Consider the following 21834-nt stretch of genomic DNA (forward strand, 5'->3'; position numbering starts at 1 on the left):
TCTGCCTGACTTTTGACTTCATTGAACAGGTCCAGGAAACTGATGTCACTAATCCCACAACTAGTACAACAGAGATCTGCTGAATGAACTGAAAGTGTCTTAAGTAAATAAGCCTGTATCTGGAAGGCCCACTAACTGGTTTATCAGTATTTCTAGTTACAATTACATCATGAAAACAGAAGAAACTCCAAGTCACTGGAGGACACAAAAAATCCCAAATGAATAATTAGGCAATCGGTTATTTTCCATTCTATGCTTTTAATCTTAAACTTTTAATCCACTGATGTTATTTGGTATAAATTTGTTTAAACTTTGAGATTTAACAGTATTTTTTAATTTTTTTTGGCAAATTATTGTCAAAAAAGCCAATTTATATTGACCATGATATAACTTTTTAAAACAATAAGTGTTTTTACTTAATACAAGGACTGGACAAAGATTTTCTCATACATGAATACAGCCATTTCGGCTCAAATATGTGGTGAATTTATCAAGAATCCAACATTTTCAGAGAGTTTTCTCTAAATTGGCTGAACATCAAACCTCGTGGCACGATGACCCATGAAAGTCCAGATGCAGGGATGATTCAAGCTCAGTCTGTGATCTGCTTGGTTTTATGTCACATCTAGTAACACTTTATGTTGAATGGAGCCCTGGTGACTGTGGCATTAGAAACAGTATATGCAGGGTATCTGCAGGTTTGAGGAAGCTAAGTTTATGACTTTTTAAGACCTTTGGTCAAATTTCAGACCTCACATAAATAACAGTCCAACAGGCCTCATAGGTAATATATACCAATATGCAGAATAAAATACATAAAAGAATACACTAAAATGCTCCAAAAATACGCTATAATAGACCCAAATATACACTAAAATGCTCCAAATCTACACTACAATGCACTAATTTATACAAAAAATATGCTAGAATATAATGTAATGCAAAAAATACACTAAATACACAAACAGGGTATCTGCAGGTTTGATGAAGCCAAATTTAGAACTTTTTAAGACATCTTTCTCTTTGGTCAAATTTCATTCCTTCCATTCACATAAATATCACTCCAACAGACCTCATGTTGAACCAGTCTGAACCACGTTTACGTCCACTAATGTTACATTTCCATTTGTCTATGAATAATGTTTCTGTTACTGATGTTCAAGCTGCTAAAGCTCATACTTGACCACCCGACCAATGAATAATTGTTGGACACTCCACTCATTCCCATCTCTGTTAGAATAAAATGATCAGCATTAATTACACACTGGACTAATTCTGTACCCAGATTTACAAAGAAAATATAGAAATTTATTGTGTCTGTGGGATTTTAAAGACCTTTGAGTGTCAGCTTTAAGGATTAATTATCATTTTTAAGGAGAATTAAGGCCTTCATTCAGTGTGATGTGAACAGTCACCTACCTGCGGGGAACATGCTGCCGTTCTTTCCGCCTGCCTTCTCGCGGGTTAGGCGGTTTTCCGGGTTCCCGTGGCGGTATCGGCCTCCTGGGTCCCTCACCAGGAGGCCCGGACCCTGGGCCTCCGGCTTCCCGTGGGTTGGGGGGGGGCTTCCCTCCCTCTGCCATGGGCTTGGGCGGCCTGCCCTGCGGTCCACCGGGTGGAGGAGGACTGGGAGCTTTCTTCATGGGAGGCTTGGCGTCCCTACGAGGCGGAGGCATGGCACCAGGCTTCAGCGGAACACTTTAGGGGGAAAAGGCATTTCTTGTTTTTTGAAGCATGCACACGAGCAGGCATGTTCTAAGTCATACACTGTATCAGGGGTGTCAAACTCATTTTAGTTCAGGGGCCACACTCAGCCCAATATGATCAGTAGGGGGCCAAACCAGTAAAATAATAACAGTGAAAAGTGTCCCAATCTGGACTTTTTTTGCTTTTGATCCGATATTTTTTATGACTAGTTTTGCTGACAACGATACGACATTTTACAATGAAATTTTGATTTAAATTTGGAGTCAATATTTATAGGTTATTATGCTATTATTTTACCTGAGATCACAATTGGGCTGAATGTGGAACCTGAACTAAAACAACTGATACCTTTGACTCTTAATAACTTTAGTATAATTTTTGCACTTTCCAAATTCATACTGTGGGCCAAATTAGAACCTTCGGCAGACCAGTTTTGGCCCATGGGCCGTATGTTTGCCACTGCTGTACAACGTCTATGGACGGGTCTGTCCAGGGATTATATGGGGGTGGGTTCTGTGACGTACATTCGTAATACGCAGATCAGCGGGTTATACTCGCAGGTCGGGTTGGGGCAAGTCAAAAGGATGTCGGTTTATTTGTGGGGTGGGTTGGGTCGGGTCAATTAATTCCACAAAAGCCCCAAGGATTGAAAAAAACCCGATTCGTGCATCACTACCGGACCAGAAAGAGAAACCTATAGACAATCTACTAATTCCTCTAAGCCTCCTGCTATTGTGTAGCTCATTTTATTTTCCCTACCTTCCAAAACTTTAATTTGAGGGGGCAGGACATTTGTTTACTCCCCCAGAACCGGTCCCGGATCGGCCTGATCTCGTGACTAAATCTGATCTTCTAAAAAAAATGCCAGATCAGCAGCTGATACCAATCTATAGATCAGATCAGGATATCCCTAAAAATTACAATATGAAAATGTTTACATCTACAAAGTTCCCTTAAAAATGTGAATAACAGGAATAATAATTGCAATTAATTGCAATTTTAACAATATTTTGCTGCAGCTTATCATTTATACATATGTATTACAAATTACAGACCAAAATGGATCTACAAACACATTAAACATTTAATAAGAGGCAGACTACTGTTAAAATTGCACTTCTCTTTAAACATTTCAGGTTGTTCAGATTTGTTCCAGTTATTCACATTTTTTGTGAAAGGATAGTTTGTAAAACATGTAAACATTTAATTTTACTTTTTTTGCACGAAAACAAAGAGAAAAATTTGAAGTCGTCATTATTCAAAGGTTATTACAACAATATTTTGGTGGTCCAACACACATGAGATCATATTAGTCTGTATGTGGAACCTGAACTAAAAGGATTTTACCATCCTTGATTGTTAATAGCTTCAGTGTAATTTTCGTAATTCACAAATTCGTCCTACGTATGTTTGACACCAGTGCACTATATGGACAAAAGTATGTGGACAAATTGAATTCTTTTAAAATAAAAGCACCCATTTTTATAATTTCACCTAATGAAACAAAGTCCAAACAAACTGAACACACATTATATTTCAGATCCTTTCCGGTGAACCTCACCGACTCCAAACTCATGTTGCACTTCTGTCCCGTTGGAGATTTAGTTTACCTTTAGGTCCCTTTTCCTGTCCATATGTACGATGACCTCTGTTTGTAAATTGGGCACCCCACAGAAACACAGAAAGTGCACAGACATGTTTGCAGATACTGTCTATTTCAGATATTCCTTAAACAACTTTTTTTTCCGGATGATGAGCCTGTTTCTCTTGGTACTTGGTAAACTTGTTAACATGTACATATGAAAATCTCTCTGTTTTCTATACATTTGCTTGATGATTACTTAAGAGTCTGCCCTCTGGGAAAACAAAGCATTCTTCTGTGATGGTTTAGGAAATCTCTACTTGAACCTTGACGGGGGTGTAGGGATGGATGTGTGTGATTGGTCTTTTTGTTATGGTTTATTCTTAGTGATCAATGAATGATCAAGAGGGGGGAGTATGTAATGGCAAAATTACTTATATCCATATATATTCATATATATTTTCATATATTTCATATATCATATAGGCTTCTAACTCTATTTCAGATATATTCATGTCACTGTGTATTATAGAGCAGTTTGGACCTCTTTTGTGTTGTGTCCAGAGTAGAAGGTCAAACCAACATTTCTCACAGGGGTCTTATCTCTAAGTTCCTGACACTAACCAAAACACTTTCCACACGTCATAATTTTTTCATGGGAGACAGAAGACTACAGGGTGATTTGTATTTTTGGGGTCAGACCGTCTCAGTCTTTGTCTGAGGGGGATCTCTTTCTATGGAGCTCCAAATAAAGGGATTTCTTTGACACTGAACGTTTGAACTTATCCTTCTCTATTATAGACAAATTAGTAGAGTAATATTTTTTCCATAACAATGTGTTTCTTTTCTCAGAGATTATTTGCCTCAGAGATGATTCTGACTTCATTTCTCGCAACATTGATTTTGTTTTTTTGTTTTTTTTTTAAATCCATGACTGTGAATTTAAATTTTCTACCTCTAAATTTCTGAAATTTTTTTTATGCTCTGACTGTAAATAATAATTTTCTACCACAACTAACCATCTACTTTCTTCACATGTCACTTAGGGAAAAAAATCTCCCATTAAACTTTGAGGAAATATTGACATTTATAAACTATATGGACAAAAATATTGGGACACATCAAGGCTACAGCTGTAAGATGTCCTGTTCATGAGGATTTGAGATCATGAACATCAATAGTAATAATCAATATGATATTTATCACAATATAAAACTATATTATGTGATTTGTCTTTACTGTTGTGTATCCCAGACCCCTGTTAGAAAAAAAACATGTGAAGTCAACATGACCACATACTTTTGTCCATATAGTGTCGCATGCTAACAGAGCACATGCACTGCTACAGCTAATGAACAGTAATCATTCCAGGTGCAGTGAAAATGACGTGCTGAGCTTCATACTGACCTACGGTGAATGTGTTTGTGAGTAGAAACATGAATGAAGCTGAGATCAATAATCATGGTTGACTGTGGATGAAACAGGTCTACGTTTACACCTACCCTTTAGCTGGAACAGGAGGCAGGTCCGGTCGGTTCTTCGCATTCCTCTGTGCTGCTGGACTTGGTGAAGGAGACGTGGAGAAGGATCGAGATCTAGACATCAAACATAAAAAGGTCAGCAGGATGTAGTTTCATTTCATATATGATAACAGCATACGGCAAAATTATGGTGATCCATACTGGACTGGACTGGACTGGACTGGAATAGAATAGAATAGAAGACACAGAGGCAAACCACACCCACATTTTTTGGCCCTGTATGAAAAGTACAACTTTTTGTAAAGATGTCGGAATAAAATAGAACAGATTTTGGGTTTTAAATTACAGCAATCCACTTTACCACTTTTGCTAGGAGAGCTTCCTGGTGATTTGACAATAATGATAAATACCTTCTAAAAATCTTGGTGCTGCAGCAAAAAAACAAACAAAAAAACAATCACTCGTGAATGGCTTGATCTACCAGTGCTGGAGGACTGATTGAAAATTGTTGATGAAACTCACAAAATGAAGATTAACATTTATGCTGAGGCTTCAAGCTGAACTTTACATAATAAGATGGGGCAAATGGATTAGTTTCTTTAAAAACAACTAATTGGTGGTTTGTCTCATAGTTCTGTTAAGTGTTACATAAACTGCTGCTCTAAAAATGAAATTGTGTAACTTGATTGCCATTTCATAACTGTAACTTAAATTATCTTTACTATTAGATTGTGACTATTATCTGTTGCCGATTGTTGTTTGTTATGTTCTGTATGACAAAGTGATAAATAACTAATAAAAACTAAGTGTCAAAAAAAAAAAAAAAAAAAACAGAATACATCTTTATTGTCAATGTAACAGGAACGATGAAAATCTGTTTAGCAGTAAACACTTTAAGTGCACAAACACTATAAAAATATCACACAAAATTAAACGAAAAACATACAGAAAAATATTGACAATGTACAAAAAGAAGAAAACTTCTTAAAAAAAGAAACATTTTGCGACTATATTCTTAGTTAAGCTCACTGACCATTTTCTTCATTATATTGTTGCCATTTCTTTATTTCTCTTTATTTCATTTTGGTAAATTTTCTTTGTTTTGTTAATTTTCTTGACAAGTTGTTCAGTTTTCTTCACTGTTTTGTGTCATTTTTGTTAATTTCCTTCATTAATTTGTTCCATTTTTGGTGAATTTTCTTGATTGTCTTGTTCATTTTCTTGACACGTTCATTTTTGTTTAATGTTCTTGTGTTTATGTAGTCACAAAGCAGATGTCACACTTCACTTTTGGGTCTTCAGCTAAAAACATTTGTGAACTACAGCTGTAATGAATGTATTAACCTGAACCTCTGTGTCCATTTATGTTGACTAAGATGTTGCTAAAGTTTAGTGTGAATTCTACAGTAAAGCTTTTACATAGAAATGAACATGTTGAGATGTAATTGCCAACATTTGATTGTAAAATGTAGGTTTAATGATAATAAGATAATCATCGTATCAGGTGTTTGCGTTGTTTCATAAAGTTGTGTGAGTGAATTTGTGCTCATTCCGAGTTCATAAAGAGTTTAAAACAGTTGAGTAATATTTATCATTGTTCACTGGCAAAAATGAGAAAAACAAATCCAACCAATCCAGTATCTACATCAGTCATCACTTTGTATTTATTTTAAACTTTGGCATCAGTCCAGTATGTTAAAATAAATCTATTTATATCATGAGTCATTAACTCACTATAATCTAATCATTACCGTCAGGCATTTCTACGCCTCGGTTAAAATAGATCTATTCAACAAGACACACGACTGCTATTAGCATTTACTGAATAATATTTTTGGATGGCAGTTATGCCACATTTCTATAATGTTTTGTTGTTAAATTTTTTGTTGAATTTTGTAGATCATTTGGTTTAATTTTTGTTAATTTCAGTAATTAATTTGTTCACATCTTCATCATTTTGTTTCATTTTTGTTAATTTTCTTGATTGTTTTGTTTAGTTTCTTGACAAGTTGTTCATTTTTCTGCAATTTTCTTCATCCTTTTTTTTATTTCATCATTTGGATTCATGTTGGGTTAATTTTCTTTATTTTAGAATAGAATATCTTTACTGTCATTGTAACAAGTATGAAATTTTCTTGACAAGTTCTTCATTTTTGTTAAATTTTCTTGGTCACTGTTTAATTTTTGCAAATTTCCCATATTAATTTGCTAATTTTATCCTTCTGTTTAATTTTCTTGATCGTTCTGTTCATTTTCTTGACAAGTTGTTCATTTTTATTCAGTTTTTTTCATCATTTTGTTTCATTGTTGTTAATTTCCTTGATTGATTTGCTCAATTTGTTTCATTTTTGGTTAATTTTCTTGATTGTCTCATTCATGTTGTATCATTTTTTGGGTTTTTTTTAGTCCCTTTTCGTGGTCATATTATTACTTTTTGCCCATTTTCTTCACTACATTGTTGTCATTTATTTATTACTTTGTTTCACTTGGGTTAATTTTCTTTGTTTTGTTAATTTTCTTGACAATTTGCTCATTTTTTCAGTTTTCTTCACCATTTTGTGTCATTTTTGTTAATTTCCTTCATTAATTTGTACATTTTGTTTCATTTTGGTGAATTTTCTTGATTGTTTTGTTCATTTCCATGACAAGTTCTTCAGTTTTGTTCAGTGTTTACTATTTTGCTTGTTTATTTAGTCACGAGGCAGATGCCACACTTCTCTTTTGGATCTTGAGTTAAAAACATTTGTGTACTACAGCTGAAATGAATGTATTAACCTGAACCTCTGTGTCCATTTATGTTGACTGAGGTGTTGCTAGAGTTCAGTGTGTGTTTTACTGTAATGTTTAGAGCATGTGATCCACCTGGAGCGGCTGCCGCTGAAGGAGCTGCGCTGTGACGAGTGGCTGGAGTACGAGCTGAATGACGAGGAACGGCTGCGAGAACGTGACGACCCAGACCCTGTGTAGGATGACGAACGAGACGAAGACCTGCAACACAAATAGAGACAGGACATGGAAGAGTATTGAGACATGGCCTTGTTTTCCGTGACGATAACAAACAAACAATCTGGGAACTTCTGGAGAGTCTTCTGTCCGGTACAGCCAAAACATTTTGTCTACTTATAAAACACACCCTTTAAAATCTGAGTCGACTTTACACATTAGACCAGAAGAACTTACGTCTAAACCACCAAACACAGACTTTCTTAGATTTCATTACTACTGGCCACATTTAAAGTCCTGTGAGATGTGCTCAAAATTCAAGTGTAACAAAATTCATCTTGAATACAAGTGACGGTGATTTTCACCAAACACACAGTGATACAGTACATGGACAGAAGTACTGGGACACATTGAATTCAGGTGTTTCTTTTCTAACAGGGGTCTGGGATACAAAACAATAATGACTAATGTCATAATATAGTTTTATATTGGGATAAATATCATTACATTTGTTAGTTTGAGGCATTTTAGAAGCAAAGATAATATAAATCAGAGATGGTCATTATTTTAAATGTTCTACCTCTAAATTTCTAAAATATTTTTGTGCTCTGACTGTAAATTATCATTTTCTACCACAACTAACTATTTATTTTCTTCACATCTCATTTAGGAAGACAAAACTCCCATTAAACTTTGAGGAAATATTGATGTTTAAAAACTACATGGACAAAAATATTGGAACACATTATGTCTCCAGCTGTAAGATGTCCTGTTCATGATGAGTTGAGATATAAACAATAATTCTTTAAAGTTTGAAAAATGGTTAGCTGTGGTAGAAAATTATTATTTACAGTCAGAGCATGAAAAATATTTAAGAAATTTAGAGGTAGAACATTTCAAATCATAGTCATGGATTAAAAAAACCCAAAACTCAATCAAAGAGAAATTAAATCAAAACCATCTCTGAGGCATTTTTGAAGCAAAGATAACAATTTAAACCAAACTTAAAAAATGCAATTATATTTATCCTAATGTAAAACTATATTATGACATTTGTCATTATTGTTTTGTATCCCAGACTCCTGTTAGTAAAGAAACACCTGAATTCAACGTGTCCACATACTTTCGTCCATGCAGTGACAACATGCCAGTGCCAAAGCATTGCGAAGTGAAAACTAGGACGGATCACGATTCAGCTTCCATGACAAATCCCTTCCTTCTCTGTCTTGCGTTCTACGTCACTCAACAGGATGTTTTCTCCTCAAATATCCAACCACACACGATGTGTGTAAACACAGACATAAATAACCCATGCTCTAAATTAGCCACATTATGACTTCAGGACACTTAGAAAGTGTTTCCGTGTACAGTATATCGTCACAGGGGATTTATTCAACAGGATCCAGCTGTATGCAGATACTCTAATTGAATACAGAGGACATAACAGAACCAGAATATGTGGAGTTCTGATCTTCGGATGGGCTAAAGCTAATTTTAGTTCAGGTTCCACATTCAGACCAATATTCTCTCACATAGATCAGACCAATAAAATAATAACCTATAAATAGTAACTACAAAGTCCTATTGTTTCTTCATCTACAAACTATCCTTTAAAAAATGTGAATAACATAAACAATCTAAAATTTCAGAAGTGCTATTCTGACAATATTCTGTCTCAGTTTATCATTTACACATGTACATTAAAACTTACAGATCACAGTGGATCTACAAATACATAAAACATTTAGTAGCAGGCAGAGCATTTATAGAATTGCACTTCTGTTGAGACATTTCATGTTGTTCATATTTGTTCAGGTTACTCACATTTTTGTGGGATAAATGTAAACACTTTGGTGTAATTTTACTTATTGGCTATTATGTTATTTTACTGGTCCGGCCCATTTTGGATCATATTGGTCTGTATGTGGAACCCTTGACTATTATTATCTAAGTGTAATTTTTGCCAGATTGGAACCTTTGGCGGGCTGGCTTCGGCCTGTGGTCTTAAGTTTGACACCCCCTTGATTAGAAGATAAACTCATAATTTGGGCCAACACTCTGCAGTATGAATGCAATTGGGATATACTAGTTCAGTATAATACTGAGCCTTAAAGTCTGCACTGCACTGTGGGTAATAACGTCATGCAGGTAGATGTGGTTACATTATACAATAAGGAGTTTCCCTTTTAAGACGATATGCGTCTTTCAGTGTCCCCTTGGGAGATTCTGCACAAGAATTAGACTGAGATGAAACCTGAATGTTAAGAACATACCATAGAACAAGAATAACAACAAAGATCTAAAGCAGCCGTCGCAGACGTGATAAATGTAAACATTTTCACGTAATTTTCCTTTACACTAAAACAAGGAGAAAAAGTTGGAGCTGTCATTATTTATAAGTTATTATAACTTTACTGGTCTGACCCACTTTAGATCATATTTGTCTATATGTGGAACCTGAACTAAAATGAGTTTAACATCATTGATTGTTAATATCTTCAGTGTCCTTTTTGCACTTCGCAAATTTATCCCTCAGGCCAGACTGGATCCTGTGTTGGGCCAGTTTTGGCCGGCAGACCAAACATTTGACACCCTTGGTTTAAGGTAAGAGGAAACACAAACTGATAGGAAAACAGGCTTGGATGATTCATGTCTGAGCCCCTATGAGGAGTGTCATTTAATAGGTCAACTTAAGCCTGATTTAACAGTGGAATTTCTGAAGGCTCAAGTCAATTTGTGAGGTGCATTACTGCAAACAGACCCAGGATTAACCAAACAAATTTCTCTGTTATGTGACGACTCTACCTCAGATGATGTGATGTCATCCAGGGCAATTATTAATTTAAGACGTCAGTTGTCAGATGAGTTAATTGGTAAACTAATTGTGTTAATGTACAATATTTCCGCATGTCAGTAAACGTATCTTGGCTTCTGAGAAAGATAAACAAGACATTAAAAAGGACTTAAAGCAAATGATACAATCCCTACTTAACAGCCCACAACTGTACTTTAATTTTCACTGACTATTCACATGAATGTACATTTACGTCATCGTAAATGTGTTGAAGTTCACTAAAGAGTTTATTTTCACCTGTCATCTCCAAGCTGTTCATAATCATAGGTTCAGTTAAAACTAAATGAATAAATGCATAAATACAACCTCAAAGCAGAAAAAGTTGAAACAGCATGTTGGATACTGCTAATAGTATCAGACACTGTTCAAAATGTAAAAATAAAATACTAACCGAAAAAATATGGAGAAAAACAGTGAAACACAGGCGAAGAAGCACTTGAACATTCCTCTCCGTCTTCACACAACTCCATCTCTTAGAATAAAGCTGTTGACTTGCCTCATTTTGCTCAGATTCTAAGAAGTAATATAGAGTTCACACCTGGATGAGTTGGAAAGAGAGACAGAGGAGCCCGAGGGCCGATGTCGGCGGCGTCCCCGGGGTGGGGATCCCAAACCAGGGCGTCTTCTGGGAGATTTGGACCGACGCCACGGATCTTTCCACTCGTCTGGTCGCCTCATGACTGGGACGACCTCCTTCTTTGATGGAGGCTCCATCGGTCTGCTGAGAATATGTAAAAAAAACTGGTTAGAGACAGGCAGCAGGGTGGAAGCAAATCTGTTTTTTGGGTTACAATGAACTAGATGTGCCTCATATTTACATAAGTCCTATGTGCCAAAGCCCCACTAACGACATCATGAGCCTCCTGCTGCCCCCACTATTCCCCCAAAATTTTGAGCTCTATTAGATAAAGCTCCCCTCACCTCATCATTTCCCACCCAAAAACAAATATGCAATGGGGGGTGGGGGTGTAATAGTCCAACCACTTGCATTTTGACATAGGGGGAATATGCTGCACCTCCTCTGTACTAACAGCCAGCCAATCCGTGATGCCCCCCCCCCCGTCCTTGCGCCTCTCCAGTTGACAACCACTGTATTAAGCCATTTTTTGTTAAAGGATAGTTTGTACACGTTAACATTTTCATGTAATGTTACTTTTTTGCACTAAAAGAGAAAAATGTGTAGTTATTATGTTATTATTTTACTGGTTTGATCCACTTGAGATCATATTAGTCTGAATGTTTTGAACTAAAAGAATTTTAACATCCTTAATTGTTAATATCTTCAGTGTAATTTTTGTATTTCACATATTCATCCATGGGCTGGATTGGACCCTTTGGCGGGCTGATTTTGGCCCATGGGCCATATGTTTGACACTCCTGGCCTAGACTGTGATGTCATCTGCGACGGCTGCTTTAGATCTTTGTTGTTATTCTTGTTCTATGGTATGTTCTTAACATTCAGGTTTCATCTCAGTCTAATTCTTGCGCAGAATCTAAGGGGACACTGAAAGACACACATTGAAACTCCTTAATGTATGATGCAACTACATCTACCTGCATGACATTATTACCCACAGTGCAGTGCAGACTTTAAGGCTCAGTACTGTGCTGAAATAGTATATCCCAATCGCATTCATACTGCAGTGTGCTGGCCCAAATTATGAGTTTATCTTCTAATCAAGGGGGTGTCAAACATAAGACCGCAGGCCAAAGCCAGCCCGCCAAAGGTTCCAATCTGGCAAAAATTACACTGACATATTAAAAGTCAAGGGTTCCACATACAGACCAACATGATCTAAAATGAACCGGACAAGTAAAATAATAATATAATGACCTATAAGTAATGATAACTCCAAATTTCTCTTGGTTTTAGTGTAAAAAGTACAATTACAGTGTGCAACATTTGTTTACAGTGTTTACATTTATAAACTTTCCTTTCACAAAATATGTGAATAACCTGAACAAATATGAACAACAATGAATGAAATGTCTTCAGAAAAATAAATGCAGTTTTCAACAAATTCTGACTGTTACTGATTGTCTTATGCCTTTGTAGATTCCATTTCAAGTTTATTTCTATAGCACATTTAAAATGATGCAAAGTGTCCAAAGTGCTGTACAAAGTTGTAGATACAACTACAAGATATGCTAAAACTAGTAAAATAAGAATGAATCTAAGATATACTAAAACTGATCAAAACAGATACACAATAATAGGATAAATAGCATCTAAAAACACAACCAGAAGATAAAACAAATAAAAATCCCACACTTGTATTAAAACATAGTGTATCTTTAATCTATACATTGTAATGCAAATCTATAAATTATAACTTGAGACATAATATTGTTATAAAGGCACTCATTTTTCTTAAGACATTTCAGTTTGTTCATGATGTAAATATTTTACTTCATGTAATTTTACTTTTTTGCTCTAAAACAGAGACAAGCTTGGAGTTTATATTATTTATAGTTTATTGTGTTATTATTTTACTGGCCTGATCCACTTTAGATCATATTGGTCAGAATGTAGTTTGACAACCTTGTTCTAAACAAACGCTCATTTTGATTTGGAGGATTACACAACAGTTAAAATAATATTTACAGGAAAAAAACTAGTGGGACGGCTATGGAAGTTTCTGGCTGATATACATCAATCAAATGTTGCCCGTCAGCAGCAGTGTAAGTGGACTCTATGCACTCCCCCATACCTAAAGATCAGAACCAGTGGATTTCCCCCATCACTAATACAGAAAGTGGGCTAAGATGAACATAAAAAGGTGATTAACAGGTCGGACAAAGTTAAAGCAGACTCCAAGAAGTGATGAGTCAGACTATGTGACCAATGAAACTATGCAAATATGACAGTTTGGTCATATTTCAAAATCACATTTAAGACAAAGCACAATGGGTTCAATGAAAGTCATGGAAACTTCAGCTCATTTATTGACTAAGTATATTAATGACTGGTGCATATTGATAAAAACTGGGGATTTCTTGGTAACCTCATGAGTCCTTGTACATCCTTGAATTTTTTTGACCCAATTACAAAACAAGCTTTCAAGAAGCTTTTTTTATTTCCACTATGCATCTTAAGCTACTACAAAACCAACCCAAGAAGAAAACAAAAGCTTTGGCTCAGTGTCGACACATCTGACAGCAGCCAATTGAGAAATAATGTGTAGTTTGAAGGCTGGAGTTTGGCATTTACACTGCCACTACTACTGAAGGGACATGCTCAGGTGGGAAAGTGACATCAACAAGTACCTTCTGTTAGACAAAAGTATAAAAACAACAAAAAAAAAAAATCCTGTTTAAGTGGGAGGTGCTGGATTTTTCATAATTAAGACGTTTAACACCAACACCCGTGGGAATTTCCAGAGTAAATGAATCACTGTTCATTTTTTAATAAGACGGCAAAATTCAAGTGTTTAGCTCAAAGCCAGTATCTAAATATTTACTGAAGGAAATGAAGGTGCCGTGGATATTCCCAACTGTGGAAAGGCAGTGTTGAATTAGAGACACCTAGAATGCTGTAGGTGTGTGAATGGCTTTGGTTTAGATTTTTCAGCCTGTGACGGGACTATGTTTTGGTTTATTATTTCAACAGAAGCCATTTAGATAACTGCGTGTAGACAATGAAGGCAGCTGCACAAACCCTTTATTAAAGTGTCCACATCAGTGTTGGAACATGTCAGTTGATTTGCATCATCGTGTAGATGACAAACATGACCGACTGGGTGTCCTGTACCGTAAACACACACCACCAGTCCATGGCTCAGATAAGTGAATAACAAGTTCCACAGGGGTGATGCAAGAGAAAACAAATGAGTGTATCTAAGCACCACCCACGCAGCTAAAAATAGGACCACAACACAGCTTCTATTTTTAGATCTCCAATATGTATTCTAATAAAGGAAGGAATGATAGAGGAAAATCGGGCAAATAAACCCATTAAACCCACACAGTGGAACACAGAATAGGATGTTTGCACAACTTCCAGAGTTTTATTAATAGACCAAAGGAGCTTTCTGTAAAAGCAGGCTGTTTATTTTAACTGAAAGTGAACATCAGCAGATGGATCTGATGTAGCTCTTTGTTCTTTCGTAGAGAAACAGGAAGGGTGACGGCCGTTTTTGAATACTTTTATCAAAAAACTGTTTACCTTGCCTTATTTGGTCCCATTTTTTTCAGCACCTCACCTGTGTGACTGTACAGTCATATTTATTCATCTGACATGCTATATTAACACACTGAACATAAAAATCACACAAAAAACATGAAATCTGAGTAGAGAAAGAAAAAAAAAAAAATCACAAAAAACATGCTGAATGAACCATTTTCATGACTTAGAATGAACATATAAATAGAAATCTTCAAAACAATTGTAAATTTAGCCAATAATAAAGTTATATACTACTATTTAAAAGAAAATGCAGGTAATACCGCAAGCATTTTTTAGGAAACCTAAACAGCTATTTCAAAAACAATTTGGTGTCACAATATGATGAAACAAACACATTCAACGAACTATTTTTTCAACTCAAAAAAACTATATAGAACTTTCACAACTATATACAAACAATCAGGTGTCACAAAAGATCATTTTATGCCCCTTTCTAAAACAGTTCCTGTCCACAACAATGCAGAGGAACACATCCCAGACCAAACACTTCCACTGCGTGTCAGTCCTTTTATTCATCTCTAGGCATCGTCTAGGACAGAGGATGCATGCATCCCAGAGATCCCAGGGGGGTGCAAGGCTATGTGTGCATTGAGGTTGCAAGTTGTGAAAAATATATTTGTGCATGTTAAAGAAAAATACTTACACACCCAATGAGATAATCAAAAGTCCATATGAACTCACTCGAGTACAAAAACTTAAGCATGGACTGAAGGCCGAGGGTTTTCAAATGCACATGCACGTTATATTTTTTATGGGGACAGGGGCAGTGTTGGATATAGATGACCAAGAACATCTGAGGAAAACATTGATCGTGTGTCCATGTAGAGGTGTATTAAAATGAGGCAAAAAAACCCCATCAATATCTACTTTTCATTTTGTGATCAATTCCATAAATTTGTCTATTCATTTGCTTATGTATTGAATTTGTTAAATTGTAAAGAGACTTTATGGACATCCTGTATAATTTCAATGACCACCCAAAGCCTTTAAGTCCATGAACAGAGGCAACTTTTTTCCACTCTGTCATTGTCAGTTATTTTCATATTCACTTAAAATACTCATGATGTTGATGAGTAATTTAAAAAACACAGTCAAATTATGACAAATGAGTTGATGAGTTTTGTAGTACTTTAGTAGTATATGTATGTTTAATGTTTATCTTGTAGCTTCCAAACATTGCCTACATTTTTCTGTACTTTGTGTGGTATTTTGTGTGATATTTTTTTATAGTCCTTTTTTGCACTGATTGTTTTCCTGCTGCTCAACAAATTTTCATTGTTCCTGTGACAATAATGATCTGTTCTACGCTATTCTAAACTCAGTTAATTAATATTCAGTCTGCATCTATTTTTACGAGTTATCAGTTAAGGTTGATTGTGTCTTTTGCACTGCAGTGAACTTGTTACTCATGAAAAACTGCACATAAACATAAATAACTGGTGATACTGCAAGTGTTTCCTTGTTGCTTTTGGCAGGTAATGTTGCCTAAGTAGTCTACGTCACACTGCTGTGAGCAAAACAGTAAAACATGGGTGGGTGTTGCCTCTGCTTTGTGTACCGTGAACGTAATGTGCATTGTTGTTGCCTCCAGGGTTGACAATAAAAAAAGTGTTCTATTGCACAATTTCAACAGTGTTAACCTCGCATGTCAGTAAAACAGTGGAAGAATGTGAGACTACCTGCTGTGTCATGGACAATAGATTTCATGACTGAATGAGCCTCTATTTCAGCAACAGAACAGTATGGTGGTGTGTAATATTTGTAGAAAGAAACATGCAGTGCAACCAGAGTAGAGACATGCCTCTAAATAAATACCACAACACCTAATAAATAATTGGACCAATGTCCCTGTATCTCAGTGGCATGTTCTATCAAGAATCAATCCCCAGTTGAATTTGTGACATTGTCACGTTTTATCTCTTTGTTAGAGTCTTGTGGTCTGGATGTAGGAGATCAATCTCACAATAGAAGTGGGTGGTACTTTCACTGGAGCAAGGGCGTCAAACTCATTTTAATTCAAGGGACACTTACAACTCAATATAATCTCAAGTTGGCCAGAACAGTAAAATAACAACAGTCAAAAAAGTTACATTACATTCTGAAAATGTTTACATTTACAAACTATTCTTTAAAAAAATATGAATAACAAGGACAGCCATGAAAACCTGAAATTTCTTAAGAAAAATAAGTGGAATTTTATTAGTATTCTGCCTCAGTTAATCATTTACACAGGCACATTATAACTTACAGATCACACTGGATCTATAAATGCACAAACATTTAATAACAGAGGACTGATAAAATTGCACTTCTTTTAAGACATTTCAAGTTGTTAAAGTGGTCTGATCCACTTTAGATCATATTGTTCTGTATGTGGAACCTGAACTAAAATGATTTTAACATCATCAGCATTTCCACAAGGAAGGCTTTGCTGTGGCACAGCACCGTGGCAAAATCCATGCTGCCACACCAAACATTTCATAGAAAAAAATCATCACCATCACATTAGACTTATTATACATATGTATAATATGTAATAGGCCGGGACACATGTCCTGCCCCCTCAAATGAAAGTTTGCGAAGCTTCAGGAGGTAGGGAAAAGGTAAATGAGCGTAAAGTTTCACTTTCACTTCTGTGGGGGCACAAACTGCATACATATAATACCCCCATAGTATTATAAGTAGGACAGAAACCGACGCACGCGCACAGTTAACGACTGAAACGCATGCGCATGCACACACCCCCTCCCCCCATCCCGTGGGCTGGATTGGACCCTTTGGTGGGCTGGTTTTGGTCCGCGGGCTGTATGTTTTACACCCCTGCACTAAAGGATTCATTCATTCATTCATTTTCTGAACCCGCTTTATCCTCAGGGGTCACGGGGGTCGCTTGGAGCCAATCCCAGCTACATAGGGGCGAAGGCAGGGTACACCCTGGACAAGTTGCCAGTTCATCACAGGGCTGAACATACAGCACTAAAGGATAACTCAACTAATTCAATCAAAGTCCATAAATGACTTCTATCAGTGATCAATATGAACTATATTGATATCTCTAAATATTTAGGCTACATGTTATAAACCATAAAAATATGGACCATTAGAAGGAAAGGCACATTTGGAGTATTTTTAAAGAATTAATACAAATTTAAAAAATTTAAATTTCTCAAAACTGTGAACAAGCTTTGTAGACATTGTCTCAAGAAAGCTACAAGTAAAATTTGAAATTAATCTGTAGTTTTGTCGAAGGAACAAAGACAAACAAAACGCCTTCACAAAAGCTCGTGGTCTATTGGACGGTGAGATAAAAATGTGAATTAAACTTCCTCTCACATTTTTGGCAGCCTAAAAGTATGTCAGAAATGTATCACCATGATGAGAAGAAGCCTATCAGGAAGCCGTAGCACTACCAGTGTGTCTGTGGAAAATGAGTTTCAGTTCTTTTTTGCTTCCGTTTGGCTGCAACAGGTTAATGGATGTCCATCAGGTTCCAATCATAGATACCTCACAAATATTTGTTAAGTTATTAACATATAACTTAAAAAAAAAAAAAAGACTTATAAAGGTATTACTTTTGTCAATTTATTTATGCTGCATCTCATCAGAAGGTTTAGATTCTCCATATTTTTGCTATTTGAGTATATTTATGGAAATCATGAGCACTAAAGAACAATTCATCATCAATTCAAGAAGTGTGGAGGATTATTCATGTTCCTTTAGTCCAGGGGTCAGTTATGATTCAAGGAGGTCCAGATAAAGAACATTTCCACATGTATAGTTCTGCAGCATCGTCATACTTAAGTTGCATTAAAGTTTAGTTATATATTAATAAATGTATATATACTGAAGTAGCATTGTTATTGCACTGTGAAGCCAACAACTCATAGAATGAAGCTATAATTCAATGCCATTACAACAATATTTATTTTGTGTGCAAATCTGGACTCAGGAGGGATAATAATTAACCAACTTAGCTTTCATATTCCCAAAACATATTCATCACAAAGAAAGGTACTGATGATCAAACTGAGATGGTGGGTTAAAGACCAGCACCAAAACTACAGGCTACATATTGTATTTCTGCCTGTACATCTGATTTGCATTAGTTTTAATTTATGACAGAACCAAAACCCAAACACAGCCAAAGGTAAAAACCCTTTAACATATGACCAACTCATCTATCACATATCGATGACAGTTTTCTACAGCTGAACTCAATTGGCCTTTGCATAAATAATCCCCTGAAGCTAAAACACACAAAGAACAGATTAGATAGGGTGTCAAACATGCTGCTCGTGGGCCAAAACCAGCCTGTCAAAGGGTCCAATGGGATGAATTTTGAGGTGAAAAAAATTATAATGAAGATATTAACAAAACAAGGATGTAAAATTCATTTTAGTAGAGGGGTCACATTCAGCCCAATTAGACCTCAAGTGTATCAGACCAGTAAAATAATAACATAATAACCTATAAATGATGACAACTCCAAATTTTCATCTTGTTTTAGGGTGAAAAAAGTTAAATTACATGATGAAAATGTTTACATTTACAAACTATCCTTTCATGAAAAATATAAATAATCTAAACAACCATGAACCATTGGATAATTACTGCAGTGATTAATATGTTGCAGTGTTTTAACCCTTAAGCTCAGGGGTGTCAAACATGTGGCCCATGCGTCAAGACCGGCCCATCAAAGGGTCCAATGTGGCCAATGGGATGTATTTGTGAAATGCAAAAATTACATCATTTTAGTTCAGGTTCCACATTCAGACCAATATAATCTAAAGTGACCTCAGGATCAGTAAAATACTATCACAATAACCTATAAATAATGACAACTCCAAATTATTATTTTTATTTTAGTGTGAAAAAACTAAAATTAAACAATGAAAATGTTTAAATTTTCAAACTATCCTATCACAAAAAATATGAATAATCTTAACCATTAACCAGAAATGTCTTAAGAAAAATGAGTGAAATTTTATCAATATTCTGTCTGTTATTAAATGTTTTGTGTATTTTTAGATACACAGCAATCTGCATGTTGTAACGCACATGTGTAAAAGAGAAGTTGAGGCATAATATTGTTAAAATTTCACTCTTACTTTTTCCACTTAAACAAAAAAAAAATTTAGTTATTATTTATAGGTTATTATGTTAATATTTTACTGGTCTGACCCATTTGAGATCCAATTGGACCGAATGTAGAACCTGAACTAAAATGAGTTTCACAGCCCAGGATGAGATGATAAAGTCTTATCTGACCATGACCCTGCCAACAAATGTTTCATCAGATGTGCGATACTCCACCCACCGTCTGTCTGGAGAAATACCTGTTGGAGAACCTGCCTATGTCAACACTCTGAGCCAAGTAATTGTCAAACTCGTTAAAAAAAAAAAAAATCGCTTCATGAATAGTACTTGAAACAACACCATCAGCCAACAGAAACCAGAGTGGGACGGGGAAGTGGAACTGGAGTGAATGTTGGTTAAGTCAAGTATTTATTAAACATCACACTAGATTGACTGGATTAAGTAACAAATAGGCTACATGTGAAATCAGAACATTTACAGTCAAACTCTGCCTCTGTTTTGACAATATAATATAATCTTTCCATAAATATAAGGTATGAAATTAAAGTGCGGAGATACTTTTTTTCAAGGAATAAAAAATAAAACACACAGGCTGGAACTACAGTAGTGATTATCCTGTCCAGTTTCTGACATATCATAAATCATAAGTGGTTTACACAGAAAAAGCTTACTTTTTATCCGATACACAAAAAAACGACTTGAATTTGTATCATATTTATTATGAAAAACAACTGTATATGTGCGTAACGAAACTTTATGGAATTCCAGAAATAAACACTGAAAAAGCTTAATTTTAATTTGATGCACAGAAAAACATTCTGGGCTCTTAGATTAGATTTAATTCTGCTTTTATTGCCTACACTTTAAGTCTGCAATATTTTAGACCAGCAATTAAATAAATATACTACTGATAGCTTTAAATTAAGGCTGCAACTAATGACTCTTTCACTAGTCGACTAGTCAGATTATAAACTGCAAAAAAACAAATAAATAAATCAATGACTATTATTTATATTTATCGCAGGAAAATACATTTTCTCTCCTGTAACAAGAACATTTGGTGTACAACAATTAGAGTGCATAGCAAATAAATTCAATACTCAACAAATATTCCAGCATCAATAAAATACTTATTTGTGCAAAACAATTATAGTGTCTAACAAAGTTTGTTAAACAACTAAATATATGAGGGTTGCAATCGGCAATAAAATAAACATTTTTCCTAAAACGTAAGAGCATGACATTACTAATGACCTGTCGAAGACTAAATTAATTGTTGACTCATTTTGCCGTAGACTATTAGCCAACTAATCACTGCAGCTTTACTTCAAATCCATCTCTCCTGCTCTACTGTGGCTCAACAGACACAACACAGTAGAATCCATAAATCATATATTGGCTTTACTTTTGTAGCATGATGGTACAATCATCCACCTTTAGATACAGTCTCTTAAATTAGAGAGAAAACTGTGTAAGAGGAAGGCATGCCAAATTCTAGTGTTTCCACTGTTTCCTTCTTTTACAGACTTAAGAATGACTTGAATTTAAACTCAACCAACAGATAAAAACTTATGGTTTTGGTGATGCATGAGATTCACTGAACAGAAAGAGAAACTGTATAATAAGTAAAAACTATAACATATGTCTGAGATGATGTGGTGTTTTTGTTTTTCAGATTCATGGGACGGATGTCGAACAGGCCCAGGGGATCTGGCACTGTCTATTTCCTGGCGCACTTGCTCTTTTTACACCTTATACATTCAATGTTTATCAAAACAAATGCATTATTTTTATATAGACTTCAGTACATAGATATACATATTGATTTGATTTTCATAGGCAAAACATACTGTTAATATTGTGTCTTTTTAAATTTTTTGGCTATTTTTATTTTATTCTACTTAAGCTCTATTCTAATTTTACTTTTGTAAAAAATTTATATTCTAATTCCTTATCTTATTTTTAGTTTTTGCCATTTTAGATT

General features: G+C 35.4%; 1 protein-coding gene across 1 annotated transcript in view; it reads right to left on the bottom strand.

Annotated features, from left to right (window-relative positions):
• zc3h18 (zinc finger CCCH-type containing 18) overlaps nt 1–21834 on the bottom strand; it is a 56878-nt gene that overhangs the window by 20607 nt on the left and 14437 nt on the right. The window contains 4 exon segments of the mRNA XM_030137330.1: nt 1420–1698; nt 4792–4884; nt 7633–7758; nt 11106–11288. Coding sequence (XP_029993190.1) covers nt 1420–1698; nt 4792–4884; nt 7633–7758; nt 11106–11288 — 681 coding nt within the window.

The sequence above is a fragment of the Sphaeramia orbicularis genome, chromosome 6, assembly GCF_902148855.1.
Source record: "Sphaeramia orbicularis chromosome 6, fSphaOr1.1, whole genome shotgun sequence".
NCBI classification, from domain to species: Eukaryota; Metazoa; Chordata; class Actinopteri; order Kurtiformes; family Apogonidae; genus Sphaeramia; species Sphaeramia orbicularis.